Source organism: Poecilia reticulata, chromosome 22 (assembly GCF_904066995.2).
Source record: "Poecilia reticulata chromosome 22, P_reticulata-male-v2, whole genome shotgun sequence".
NCBI lineage: Eukaryota > Metazoa > Chordata > Actinopteri > Cyprinodontiformes > Poeciliidae > Poecilia > Poecilia reticulata.
The window spans coordinates 9,333,875-9,349,127 of record NC_088851.1 but is presented as its reverse complement, the minus strand read 5'-3'; the positions used below and the strand labels follow the sequence as shown (position 1 = coordinate 9,349,127).

The following is a 15,253-nucleotide window of genomic DNA, read 5'->3' as shown; positions in this document are numbered from 1 at the left end:
AACCCAGAGTAGTTACCTTTCAAATAGTCATCAAGGTGACTTGATGACTATTTCAACGTGAGAGTGAGGCTTTATTCAACAGAACGATCGCATGTTTGAAACCTTGACTGCGTGCAGCTCCAAGGCATGCCACTTAAGTACTCTTTATAAAAAAACAGTGGCAGAAACAAACACATTCTTTTTCTCTAACTGGATGTCTATTGTGGTGTCGCACCCTCGATTCGATGTTTTTGTTCTGGTGGGTTTTTTTGTGTGTGTGAGACGTTCCGCTTCCTGGTTCGATGGATGTGCAGAGCTTTCACGAGTTGTTTTCGCAGCCTGACCGGAGATGTTTGGGAGGGTCGTTGGACCGCTAGGGCTGACTTTGTGTCACCACCGATTTTTAGGTTACAAGAAGCTGTGTGCAACTGCAAGGTGTCGATGTCGCTCCAAGGGGCACCAGCCCCTTGGTGTTGGGAGGGCGGCGTTTGTGGTCTTTACGGAGGGTTGTGTTTCTCTTTGTTTTGTTGGGATTTCATGGTGATTGTCTGAATGGGGGTGGGATCCTCTGACTCCTGTCAGTGAGTGGGTTTGCGCTGCGTGACAGACTTTGGCCTGCGGGGTGGATGGGTCCAACCAATGCAGCTTTCACATGCCTTTACATGCCTACTTGTACGTCCTGCAGTACAGCTCAACCCAAAATGACTTGCATTGTTGGCAGATTTAGACATTTTCATTGAACCAATAAGTTTGTTTCTTATAGGAAATGAATTATCTTTTGAATTATCAAAATATAAAAAGAGTATAAATTGTTTGTTTTTTTAAAATCAAGAATCAAGTAAAAATGTATATTACAGAAATAAACCTTTTTTTTGTTTGTTTGCTCCAACTGATATTTTTATCATTTATCTTCGGTGATGAGTCTTTCAATTTAATAGTCTTTTTGCCATTAGACAAATATTTACTTCCCTCCACATATTTTCTTGTAGATTCAAGATGGGAACCTGACTCAGCCACTGATTATTAAAGCAGTGAGAGGAAACCTTGCCTTACTACGGTGTGGGCTATCGTTTTTTTTGTATTGAAAAGTGACAATTTTGCAACAGTGGGAATATTCTATTATCCTGCTTGTTGTTCAGCTAATCTATCCAAACACTGTAAACAAAACAGAAATAATAAAAATAAATAAAAACACCTCCATTGTAAAGGACAGAACAGAGTGCAATTTCAATAATGAAGAAAATTTATTATTTCAATAATTAAGTCGCCCTACTGTTCTGTCATAATGGCTACTGAGACGGATGCATCCAGAGCAAATCTTAAATCATCTATGACCAAACTTTGCCTTATCTATACAAACGCCCCCACCCTACCAACCCCCTATCAACCTTGCCTGGAGCAGTGATAGGATGAAAAATGGATAGAGCCTCTCAAAGGAAGCAGGGGGGTGGGCATCTGTGAGCTGCATTCAAGGACAACAGTGTTATCCATTTTGGAACAGTATGAAACAGGCCAGTGTTTTCGCTGGGGTTTGGGAATGCCGGCTCCTGGATGAACTGTGGATGCTACTGTTGTCCTGCCAAGCCAACTGTGATGTTGCAGATTAGATGCGAATCATTGACTCCTTGTTTGAATCAGTGCGCCTCTTTTCATTCGGAGTGAGAGATAATGAGCAAATATGGCCACTTGATTATTTCTGATCTGTGTTGGGTTAAATTGCCACAGTGTCAGGAACTGCAGTCTCTGGTGTTTATAAAAGCTGCGTTTTAATGGTAGCTTAGCCCTAAGGTGTTTTTGCCCTATTCCTTAATCTCACATCTGATCTTCTTCCTCCTTTTACCCCTTGCCCTCTCCTCTTCCTCTTTGTGCTCCTGTCTTCCATACTTAAAATTTCTTGTCTATATATCTGTTGCTAAAATGTTTCTACGATTCTTTTTCCATCTTTTACAGAACCGCTTTCACCTCCAAATGTCGGCCCGCGTGCCTCCGTCGACCCTCGGCAGCTTGCTGCTGGCGGTCCTGCAGAGCGGCGACGGGGACAGGGACAGAGGGAGTCGAGGAGAAGGCAGATGGGGAGGAGCAGCTGTGATCTGCCCCGGATGGGATGAAGGCAGCGACGGCTTGCTGACTCACTTGCAGAGGCACAGCGGTCCTGCTTGGCATTTGTGGGATATTATCAACCTGACGCTCATCACCGGCGGCAGAGAGAGGAGGGGGGAGGCCAGCGAGGAGAGGAGGGAGGATCAAATGGAAGAGGAGGCTTTGAACATCATCTCTTCCAGCTTCCTGCGCTCCCCCTCGCCGATCTCTTCCGTGCTACTCATGGGATCTGACCCGGAGTGTCTCTCATCTGTCCTGCGAGTCGCTCAGCGCCTTGCCCCGTCACTTCCAGCGCTGCAGTGGATCATGGGATATCCTTTGTCCCCTGATTCTCTGCACACTCTGGGAGGTCCCCTTGGACTGCTGGCCTATGGGGAGGTGGGACGCAAGCCGATAAGCTTCTACATACGGGATGCCCTGCAGCTGGTTGGTCGAGCGGTCACTTTGGCCACCATGGTGAAGCCGGAGTTAGCGCTGGTTCAGAACTTGGTGAACTGTTACGACAAACCAAACAGGCATGAACTACCGTCTTCTGGACAGTATCTTTCCAGGTATGAACATATGAGCATGTACACACAGTTATACATGTTGCACTTATCAACTCTAGGATTTTTTTTTTTCCAGAGTTTGTCGCAGTAAGTAATCTTATGGGACAGACCAACATGAAGTCGCCAGTAGTTGTTGCATGATTTTTAAAGTGTTGTACAAATGAAAATCTGACAAGTGTGGAGTGCATTTAGCCCCCATGGGTCAATACAGTCTTTCACAACGTGCTACAGCTGTGCTAATGGTGGAAAAACAACTTGCTGTTGAGGAGAAGGAGCTGTAGTGTGACATAGAGCAAGAGGAGGATGTGAGCAGCACATACAGCCTGATTAACAGCACCAAGACCCTCCTCCTGGCTCTCATTGGTTGTTTCTGACCGAATGGTGTATTTCTGCTGGCAGAAGGACCACAAGAAGAGGCAAATATATTATTATTCTGTCATGACATGATGACGGTTTTAACAAATACATATAAAAAAAAACATATTTTCTATAACAGTTACTTACTGCAGCTTTAAGGGGGTTCAAAGGAAAGAGGTCTAAATGTAATCCGTTCTTCTGCTAAAAACTAATTTCTGCCACCTGCCATCATCTGCACTTTGTATTCTTACAAAAGAAAACCTCAGCAAGGCAGAAGATGCATAAGTTTGTCCAGCCATTAAATATCTTCCCTCAGATGATGTAGGACTAGCAGAAGTTCTTGTCATGCCTTACTTCATCCCTAAAAAAAACACGTTCTAACTCTTACAACCAGCCTCTGCGCAAGCCCCCGTTTCTGCTGTGAAATTACTACAGAGAGCCTAAAATTACGAGACGTAGTCCCACAAGTGAGCGATTACACAATCGCCTTACAACACATTGATCACGCTGACAAACTACAATTAATTTCAGCTGGTCTCACAACTAGGTGTCTGTGAGCTCATTAGCTTCCTGAGTGACACTTTGGCTTTTTTGTAGTAAATTCTCCGCTCATGGCTCTTCACGCTCTGACTGCTGCCCTTGTCTGTCCTCTGCACAATAGGGGCTCTAATTTCTTAACTCTCATGCCAGAGGTGGGGAGGAGGTCTGTGTGACATATAGATTCGCAGACTGACACAAAGGGTCCATGCTGTTACCATCACCCCAATCCCTGCAGCTTTAAAAAGCGCCTCCGACAGCTTTCACAGATCTGCCAAGGTGCTCTCTGTGATATAAAGACATATGGAGAGCAAAAAAAAAGACTTATTAAATAATAATGTTTTCACTTGAAGAAGAAAAATGTAATCCTCACATATGGACACATACACACACTTACAGACTTCAGAAATCCAGTTAAGCCTCATGTAGCTGATACAGTTTGTAGAGCTGAACTCTTTTTCTGTAAATTCCCTCCAAACTGAAACACTTTCGCCCCGTCAGTTGACACGGATATTCCTCGAATAGCACGATGAATAAAACAGCAAGTATCCAGCGTCTTACGGTCATGAGGTGTTGAAGAGAAAAGGATTTGCAGAAGGAGCTGGGCCTGCAGCAGATACCGAGCACACATGTTGCAGAGAGTAATCATCCACAACACCAACATTGTTACTATCTGGATGCTCACTGTGCAGTTTAGACAAGTACCAGGGTGCACAAAGGTCCAAAGGCTAAGATCATAGGTGCACCAAACTGAGAAAGAATACAAAGATTTTTTGTGTGTGTCAAAACAACATGCAGTTTAGGGGAAATCTTTAGCCTAGCACTGCTTTAGCAAAGCTAATAGTCATCTTTTGAAGCTTATTATTAATGTTATTGATTGGAATATCACAATCAACATATAACAGGGTGGGCAACTAAAGTTCTGCAACTTGTAGATATATGTCTGCTTCAACACATCTGAGTCAAAAAGGTCACTATCAGGACTCTGGAGAGCTCGACTGCATATTGAGGAGGGAATTCAGCCATTTGATTGCGGTGAGTTGAATCAGGGACTCGTCTAAAAGTTGCAGGAAACCGTCCCTAAAGGACTGGAGTTGCCTACCCCTGATGTAGTTCATGGGTGTCCAACGTCCTGACAATTTTAGATCTGTCTCTGCTCCAACACAGCTGATTTAAAAGCTCCAACTCGCTCATCAGCATGTCAATATTCTGCAGAGGCCTGGTAATGAACCATCGTTTGTAGCCAACAGTGCATCTTTCCAACTTTGGAATTTATTTGCCATCAACTGTTTGCTATGAAAGGATAGCAATTAAAACAAGACCACGGTGTAAAAATCCAATTTAACAGATTTCTGCAGTGTTTAGTTTGTGAAGTTGTGTTTTCTAATCGATCCGATGTTTGTGGCGCTCGCCCTGCTAATGTCCAATCTAAGGATTAATCTTTAAACTGTTGTTTAAAAGACCGGGTTTTACTTTGTAATCAAATTTCCCGAATGAAAGCGTTCTTATCAAATCTCAATTCCAACACATTCCAGTTATCTTTGCAGGGTAGCGATGATTGTTGCCACCGTAAATATTAGACTTGCTAAACCTCAGTGTGCAGTGGACAGATTAGATTGATTACATACTGAAAGCAGCGCTGCCAAGTGCTGCCTCATTTGTAGTCTTGTTGCTCTTTAAAGAGTAACTCGGTAATGGTTTACAGTCACCTCAAACTTTATCAGGACACTAGGAGAAGTTACAGTCCTTCTGTAGACGGTCAATTTGGACAGTCTATGGACTTTCAGATTGGGCTGTTCATAATGGTACTACTTGCAATATAGTGCAAGTGACCTTTATTCTGGCATGAAAAAGACTGATAAAAGGGGTCGTATTATCACACCATGTGAATCCGTGAAGTTACACTCAGTACTTTCCCTCCATGCAGCCTGATTCTTATCCCCCTCATCCAACAGCCAGACATTGCATTGCTCGGGAGAATGCTAACAAAGCTGAAGGAAGTGAGAGACTTCCACATGGAAGAGGCAATTAACAGTTCAGTGCCCCAAGGGATGGAGTGAGAAAGGCAGGGTGGGAGAGAGAGGACGTCTGGAGATATGAGCAGGCGAGTGAGGCGCGAAGGAAGAAAGTGAGGAAAAGCAAAATGCTTGTTTAAAATACAAAACTTTGGAGCAACAAAGATAAAGCCAAAGTATTGATGTTCGTATTGTTTTTTTGTTTTTTTTTCCCCGAATCTCCAAACTTGAAAGATCCCAAAAATACATTAGAGAAAAACAAGAACTTGGTCAAAGGCAAGCACATAGATCAAAGACAGAGGAAATAGGAAGCAGCAAAAGGTAAAAATCGGAATAAAGTAAAAGAATAGCTTGTGAGGGGAAAAAGGATGTGGGGGGAGGAGTAAAGGGAGGAAAGCGGATAGAGCACTATTGTTATCAGAGTGAGATCTGCCAGTCAGTTCCATCTCACTCGACACAGCTGCCGCACTGATTCCATCTCCACAGAGGAGATTAAAACCGTCGAAACAAGCAACTCTTGTATCATCTCAAACACTCGAAAAAAAGACAGAGGGAGTAAACTTCCCTCCAAACTAAGGAAGATGGAGCGATAAGAGGCCATGGCGCATGCCTGCGACTCCCTTATAGAGTCATCACTTACCGTCCGCTCTGCTGACATTCAGGCTGGCCGGGTAAACCGGGACCAGGTGTTAGTGAGAGAAAGCCATCCCTCTCTGACACTGCGAGCAGACTCATCAAGCTGCTTTGACGCCCGCCATCATTCTTTAAACTCTGCTTTGGGCCTTGTTCGACAATACGACATGCTGAAAACGTAACAAAAAAAAAAGTGGCACCGCTTAAAAATGCTTCATTTCTAACACCTCAACTCTTGCTGCCCAGTTCTATCCAAACTTGTCACTACGTGTGAGAAAGTGGCTTTGTAGTGTCCTGCACAGATAGGAGATGTAAAGTAAAGCTTACTCTGTTGGTTAATTTATTTATTTATTTCTATTTTTGGCCAGCAGAACCCATTAGAGTATGAGTCTAGAGTGGGTTGGCTTGATGAATCTGCTGTCTGTTCGATATGATGATTCAGCTGCGCCATTACCATGAGCGATTTCATCTTAAGGCAAGGCTAGGCTCTTCCACTTTATGGTCAAAGAGATAGAAAGAGCTGCTGATGACAAAACACAAGTTAATGTGGAATGAGACGTGGGCATCTTTAATCAGGTTCATCAGATATATGGGGATGCTGACGTAAATTCTAATGTAACGTGGGGCAATGAACACATTCGCGAGCAGAAACACACACACAAGCTCTTAAAATTTGGCTTGGAGAAGAGATTAATGACCCACATGATCAGTTTAGTCTAGTCATTGTCCTTTGCATTCGCTGCATTTATGAGCCACAGCTCAAACGCCCTTTTCCCATTAGCAGAAGTAAAGCTTACCATTTCAAGTCTCGACCATGACTTTCCTGGCACAGTTCACTGCACACGAAATGCAATGAACCTTACTTACTTTTAACATTTACTGTTTCTACGATTTGCAACCTCCTTCTAGTTTCCAACTAATCAAGATGAAATGGGCCCTGAATGCCTTTTCAAGAAGTCACATGACAGCATCGTCATGATCAAATGCTAAGACATGAACAAACAATCCCTGTGTGGTTTAAGAGAGGCCAGGGAAGATATATGTATGAATGGGGATTGCTCTTCCTAATATATTCCACAGTAAAGACCAGTGCAGGGCCACCAGACGAGTGAGATGAATAGCAATGACTGTTTGTATGGACTGGCAGATAGAAGGAGACCCTCATTGCAGTGCATTAACTTTTAATTATGACCGTCTGGGAGATTCAATTACCCATTTGAGACTAGACCTGCTAGAGCGCTACAACCAGGCTGCGCCCATCTGTGCAAGGTTTAGAAGATTTAGCTATTTTACAAAGTGTCCTGGTGGTTATTTCAGGCTACGTTTCTACAATTGTAAGCTGCAACATTCCTTTTGTTGTCTCTGTCTGATTGTTGTTTCCTTCACTTTGAGGTTTCTGTCCAACATCTCTTTCACTGGCTCTACGGGACTGATCCAAGTGGACGCTGATGTTTCTCGAGTCCTTTCCTCACAACTGTTCCACGTATGGAGTCTTAAAAGAGGTGCGCTGGGTCAGCCAGCGTGGGTTACTGTAGGACAGTGGACCCGTGGTCGACTAGAACTTGAGGGAGGCATTTTGGGACTGGTGGGAGGGCTCGGCAGCAGCCAGGGACAAGGCCTTGGAGCTGGTGTCAGAGGAGGGGATGGTCAAGGGGACGGCTATTTTGGAGGACGCTGGAGACCAGGACTTTCCGTCGAGGGACACCGCCTCCGTGTGGTGACGTTGGTTGAACATCCATTTGTCTTCACACGGGAGGTCGATGAGGATGGGCTGTGTCCAGCAGGTCAACTCTGCCTGGATCCTAAAACCAATCGGACTGATATAATCAATGGCCTCTTCAACCAGCTTCACAACCCCAACTCTACAGTGGTAGACTGGGATGGAATTGGTGGGTCTGTTTTGGCAATTACTTACAAAATACTTGCACTGTGTTGCACATTTCCAATGAAAAAAATAGTAGTACAATAAGTCATAAACTAACCCAATGACAACTGTGGTATTATGGAAGGATTTTTAATTACTCTCAATTCCACATTAATGCATCAATGTGTTTGTTTTTGCTTTAATGTTAGTACCGTACACCATATACCTAAAGTAACTTCAGATAGTAGTATAGCATTACTTTAGTAGAGCTCATTTTGTTAATGGTCAGTATAGTTCAAAAGCACATCAGGCTTTGTGCCAAGGGCTGAGCTCTACATTCACATTACACTTTCATGAATGAAGTACATGAAACACATTAAATCAATATTCTACTCTATTGAAGATAAATCTAGTATGTTTTCTGACGCAAACAGATATTTGGCAACAGGGAAGCTCAAGGTTTTCAAATTGACCTTTCTTGTACTTTTTTGTAAATTGAATCAAAAAACTGCAAATAGAAGACAGCTACGTTAATAAGCTAAAGCAGTAAGTCATGATCATGTGTTATAAAAAACTTAATTCCAAATCTAAAAATACAATAATATGTATAAAGAGGCTCAGAGGACAGTCCTCAGGGCAGGCCTTTTATTTTTCTGGTAAATAAAAGTCACCACACTTTGTAGAGGCAGTGTAGTCATACTGTTGGCTGCTTCGTGGCCTTCCTGTTACCAAGTGGTTCATTCCCTGCACTTGGGCCAAGAAACTTCCTCACTGGTAATGTTCCAAAAATATCAACTTTAACAATCCCATATCTGACAAAATTTCTAACTGGTGAAGTTAGTGTCCAAAACCAAAATAATCCACATAACTGTTCAGGCATAGATGTCATACAAGGATCAACAAGTTAAAACAACTTTTCCAACATTTTTACTTCCTTTAAACCCAAACATGCCAAATGACATGTTTTTGTAAAAACCTTGAAGGGGGGAATAATTGAAAAAAAGGAGCCACAGACATGTTCTTTCCTCTTCTCCAGCGTGACGGAGTTATTCTTACTTGTATACATCCACATTCCAAACTTGAAACAACAGTATGGTTTTCTTATAAACCAATGTACTACACAAATATGAGAGTAATAACAGAGACAAACTCTCATGTGTAAAGACTGTCTACAACTGGAATGCACAGTATATTGCTACATTCACTCATGGTTTAGCGTAGTCTGCTGTGAGCTACCGGCTAACTGTGGCTAAACTTTATCCTTACCTGCTAAAACAACATATGAATATAGTCAGTAAGAAAACATATTCACAAGCAATTTATCAGTTCGTAAACCCCCTTACAGCAGTGGTGTTAAGCTTATGTGTAGACCCATACCTGAAATGGAGAATAGAAGAAAGTGTATTGACTGAGAAGGAGGAAGTTCCCTCTTTACTATTGCTCACTAGCGCTAGGCCCCCCCTGCTGGATGCATTTAGTTGTTACATCTACTGAATCAAATTAGACATGATTTAACCCAAACTGGTGGCAAAACATTGTAAATGTAAACAATAACATGCAAGAAGCCTGTAATGCATGAAGATATGATCAAAAAGAGTAAATGTATCTCTGACTTATAATGGACACATGCCAGTCCATCACATTTCCACATGATTGTCTTTGCGTTTTGGACTTATGGAGAAATCTGGACCCAACTTAAAGGAGTTGGCAGACAGCCATATTTAATTAACTGAGATTGTAAAAAAAAAATGCTTTGCCAAAGAAATCAGAATAGCAAAAAGTATAGTATGCATTGCCAGCTGTCCGATTTTTATACATATTTTAAGGGTTTATTATTTTAAAAAGTTTTTTAGCCTCAATTATAATAAATGTAGCCTGAACCAGGGTGCCAGGTTCATTAAAATGTCCAAGTTGATTTTTTTTTTTTTCCCTTTGGTGATCCATCAGCAATTTTCTTAAATCACTGTTGCATAGAGATTCCCAGTGGTGCAACCGCTGCACTTACAAAGCATGCATAAGAATGTCCAAATGGTTTGACATCACCATCGCTCCTTTGTTTCCTCTTAGATTTGCCGGGGGATCTGAGGAAATGCTGCTATGGGTACTGCATTGACTTGTTGGAGAAACTGTCAGAGGATATGGGATTTACCTTTGACCTTTACATTGTGGGAGATGGAAAGTACGGCGCGTTGAGCGGGACGGGACGCTGGACTGGCCTTGTGGGGGACCTCCTGAATGGAACAGCCGACATGGCCGTCACCTCTTTCTCCATCAACTCTGCCAGGAGCAGAATGATAGATTTCACTTCTCCCTTTTACTCCACCAGTCTGGGAATTCTGGTATCCTTGTTTTTAAGCATCATTTTGTTCAATTTAAAGTTTGCAGTCAACATGCTATTGGCTGCAATTATTGGCACCCCTGATGAAGATATGTTTAAAGCCTTAAAATAAATTCAAACTTTATGACAGTAGAATAATCTCACGCTGAAATCTTGCATGAATTCATGTAACATCTCATGCTATTAAATGTTTTGTTTTGTTTTGTTTTTTTTTCTACGCTAAATCACTGGAGCCACAGGTATTGTCATCCCTATCATCAAAGGTTTGTTCAACACTTTAGACATGTTAAGACAACACTGGATGTTCTCTTATATTTCTTATCTCTTTTACAAGGTTGGAGCATAAAGAAATCTGGATCTATTCTACCTAGATCCAGAGTTCTGGGACTAACTCACACTTTCCTGATGGATTAAAATCCAGAGACCTTGATAGCCGTAGAAAAACATAGATTTTTGTGTCTAAACCGTCTCTATGATGCGTTGGTGTAGTTTAGAAGATTTTCCTCTTGAAAGTGCCAATGACGTCCCACTTTCACTTTCCTCATGGAGGGCACCAGGTTTTGACCAGGTATTCCTGTTTGCAGGGTGAAGTTGCACAGTGAGTTTTTGTGTGTGTCTTCTTCACCAATACTGAAGAAGACAAACTCTGCAGATGAATTACAACACTGTGAGGCATCACCTGTATTGTAACTAGAACGGGGAACACCTCTCCTTGAGAGTCAGCTACTTCTTATCACCACACCCAGGATTGCATATCTTTGGCTCCTCTTTTTGTCTGTCTTCTAAATTGCTAAACAAATTAAACATTTACCCTTACAAATGCACTCATACTGTTTAATGTATAAATTATTTCAAAAGGTTTCATGATGCCATACACCCCCGAAAAGATTCTTTCGCCCTTTGCAAGAGAAACATGAATACAGCGCCACAGATCCATCGCTGTACTTCACAGTAGTCTCATCTAACGCCATCTGTTTACATTTGTGATGGTATTGCAGAGTAGGCTTTTTCTGACATGCAATCAACCAGTCGGGTCAAGTTTACTTCAGCAACATGGCAGTTCAAAGTGCTGTCCACTGTGAAAACGTGAAGACATTATAGACGCATCACATGTGAAAACCAGTAACAGACATCGCATTTCGTCAAGTGTCATTTGTTAAAATCATCGATGCATATCAAATCTGTTAGTCAACGCTCCATTTGCTATGGTTCAAAAGCAACTCTAAACAGGTGGGTTTTCAGTCTTGATTTAAAGGAACTCCGCGTTTCCGCTGATTTGCAGTTCTCTGGAAGTTTATTCCAGATTGAAGCTGAATGCTCCTTCTCTTTGTTTGGGTTCTGCATCTGGTGATACGGAGCAGACCATAACCAGAAGACCTGAGAGGTCTGGGAGCTCGATACCTACAATTGGCACATAGAAAGCATCTAATGGTTCTTATGACAACTCCAAGATATCCCTCTTCACTACCAATGTTTAACAGTAAGATTTTGAGATTTTTTTTTTTGTTTTTTGCAACATTTAACTGGCACCCTGTGTGGTGGCAAAGTAAAAAAAATAAGTCTGCCTCCAGCCTGATAACTAAAAGGAAATGCCGTCTCATCAACGAAGAGTTTATGTTTAAATGCATTCATTTTCTTGGTATTTCTTTATTGGTAGAAATATCAATAAAGGTGCCACCATGGATTTGCTGAAGACATTTCATTTTCATCATGGGATATTTTCCCCAATATGTGAGATTATGCTGCTGCGATAAAATATTCATTTATTTGAAGGCTTAATATACATGTTGCCAATGGTGCCAATTTGCTCATGTTTGTATGGGGCATGGCTAAAAAAAACTAAATCTAGACTGTAAGTCCCTAATAAAGCTTTCAGAATCTTTTCTCTGCGACTGTTTCAGTAAAACCTAACACTATGTAACCTCTTAATTCGTCTGTATATTTCAGTCTTAATCCTGGTCTTCTGGCAAGAGACAGATCTTTTTTTTTTTTGGCAATAATTATTTTGTGGAGCTTTGTGGAGGACATGTTAATTATAAAAGTTCAAAACAAGAGTTAGCTTAAGAAACGTCACACAGGAATATATTAGAACTTAATTAAGGAAAAAAATGAATTCTTTCCTTAAAAAAAAAAAAAAAATGCATGCAGAAGAAGCAATTAATTTAGACTGCTTCAAACAAATCAGAATTTTGTTGACTGTGATTATTTTCTGGAAATAAAGAGTGAGATTTATAGTGACAGTTCTGGATTAAGCACCACAAGATGAAATGGTTTGAGTCGATCTCAAGTTTGCTTCTTCTTCTTTTTTTTTTTCTTTTTTCTTTTTTTTAACGTCATTCAGGTTCGTAGCCGGGACACGGCAGCGCCCATCGGAGCCTTCATGTGGCCGCTCCACTGGTCCATGTGGGTCGGCATTTTTGTTACGTTGCACCTCACAGCGCTCTTCCTCACCTTGTATGAGTGGAACAGCCCGTTTGGCATGACCCCCCATGGCAGAAACAGGCTGCGTGTGTTCTCCTATTCGTCTGCCCTCAATCTCTGCTACGCAATACTCTTCGGACGCACCGTCGCCACCAAGGTAAAGAAGCTCTCCCTGCTTCTGTGCTCGCCACAGTGTCTGAAAGTAGATATTAGCCCAAACAACTCGGGGAGAGAATGAGAATCAAGACGGTCGGGGGTAAGACATGGGAAAAGGCTTGGGGAAGATGATAGAGACGACCATAACAGAGGAAAGATTAATAGGAGCATGGTTAAGAGGGTAGGCAGTGATGAAGTAGAGAGATACAGAGAGGGTAATGTACGTACAGGGAGAGAAAGGGGAAAGGGTAAGTGCGCCGACAGATACAAAGGGGAGGGTTTTTTTTTTTTTAGGAGAATGATTGGGATGGATGAAAGTGGTAAAAGATTTAACGGTTAGAGGTTAACTCCCGCAAGTAGTCAGACACAAAGTTAAAAACAAGAAAGCAGGGGAAGGAGGGCTGCTTAAGGGCTGCAAAGGTGATAGAAAAGGAGGTAATCGGCAGGCTGACAGAAAAATTCTCAGGCACAGTTCAAAGTGTAATTGTGGATATGAGAGATGAAACTGTTTGAAGGTGCTGTAGAAAGGGTGATGTACACCGGGGCAAACAACAACTGAACAAATCAATGCTTCTCTCAGTAAATGTAGTTATAATGTGCCCACTGGCAGGAAATTCAAGTCAGATGTCAGTATAAACTCAAGTAATCCGCACATACAAAGAAATCAAAACAGGCTAGTTAGTAAATTATATTTTTTAAAAATGGAATGACACAAGAAAACAAGTGCTTAACATGGTTGCAGAAATAGCTTTTGGCTGGAACTCAAACCAACATCAAATCTTGAAGGCTGTGGGGGTCTCTCCTCTGCAATTACATGTTCAGATATTTTCACAGATTTTCAGTTTGACTCAAGTTGGATGCTTGATTAGACGATTGTAGTAGCTTGAGTTTCTATCTTGGGCTGATTATTGGCTCACTAAAAAAAAACAAAAAACATTCACCCCCATTATATCTTCTTATCAAGAATGTTTCAGTAATTATTTTCTCATTTATTCGTTCTTTGATTATATAAGGAAAATACCCCAAATCCCACAAGGTTCCTATCTTCACCGTTGGCGCAGTATGTTGGAGTGACAACTAGTGTTAATCCTTTCATAATTATAAAGTTTGCAGTGATGTTCACAAAGTCAAGTTTCATTCCCCTCTGACCAAACAATATTCTAGTATTTTGTTGGCTTTTCCAAATATTCAGCACTAAACGTTAAATAAACTCCCGAAAGCTTTTTCTTCAGAAGTGGAGTGTTGTGCTACGAGTATTTATAGTGTTCACCTCAGTTGCGTTCATCATTGATTCCAGGGAAATGTTTTGATTCCGTCCCTCTGTAGTGCTCCGCAAATTGAGGTTACAACCACCTAACCCAAGACAAAGTGAAGACCAGCTCATTAAAAGGCGGGCAGAGGGGTGGAAGCAGATGACCAACCCTCTTAGAAGGGTTACTTTCTGCATATTACACAGGCAGATGAACATCCATGTATTTGTGCATCCTTGAAACATAGAGACGTTGTTTAAATTGCTGGCATTTTTAAATATATATATTTTTAAAAAAAATGTATTTGTTGCATTTGATTCGAGACGACAGTTTAACAGAGTTTCATTAAAAAAGATGTTGCAACAGTGGTCTCGACTGGCTTTGCGGTTCATGTCCAGCAGGTCCAGAACTTAGACAAGACCAAGTAAAAATTCAGTTGACACAAGACGTGACTTTGAAAATGTGATCTCAAGGCGAGTCTTAACATGCTTCTTGTGCTGTAAACACAAGTAAAGAGAAACCTCTTCATATACCATTAATTGAGACTAAAACAATAACATTAATCGACACTTGCAGGCGGTGAAATTCCTTTGTAATTCCTGACTAAATGTAGAATCCGAAGCTCCGACAAAGAGATGTGACTGCTTCTCGTCTGTTGCTGGTGAAACAATTTAGTTTCCTGCACCTTGTTTCCATGTTATTTATTTGACATAAATATGTAAAGATATTAAATGCGCCTTTGCAATAATGGCGTTCTTCTGGGACGTGTCAGATTTGACAGATTGTGTCACACCCACAGTCACATTGGCGCGCACGTCCAACCACAAAGCGGATGAATGATGACTCCGTCCTCCGTGCATTCTTTGTTTTCCATGCAGCGGCGCAGCCGTCCAAAAATCCATCATTATGAAAACCTGCGCTTGTGCTCTTGAAATTTCCCAAGCAGCGGCAGCAAGTGTCATTTCCTAAAAATCGCGCCTGCCCCCCTCTTGTTGAGTTTGCAGCAAATCATGAAGTATTTTAAATGCATAATAATATGCTGTCCCTAAAGGAAG

General features: G+C 41.6%; 1 protein-coding gene across 2 annotated transcripts in view; it reads left to right on the top strand.

The window, feature by feature from the left end:
* Positions 1–15,253, top strand: part of grin3ba (glutamate receptor, ionotropic, N-methyl-D-aspartate 3Ba) — a 117,861-nt gene that overhangs the window by 67,515 nt on the left and 35,093 nt on the right. For both annotated transcript variants that reach the window (XM_008399177.3, XM_008399176.3), the window contains exons 2-5: positions 1,930–2,630; positions 7,562–8,058; positions 10,101–10,372; positions 12,713–12,949. In XM_008399177.3, the coding sequence (XP_008397399.1) occupies positions 1,930–2,630; positions 7,562–8,058; positions 10,101–10,372; positions 12,713–12,949 (1,707 nt within the window). The remainder of the gene's footprint in view (positions 1–1,929; positions 2,631–7,561; positions 8,059–10,100; positions 10,373–12,712; positions 12,950–15,253) is intronic.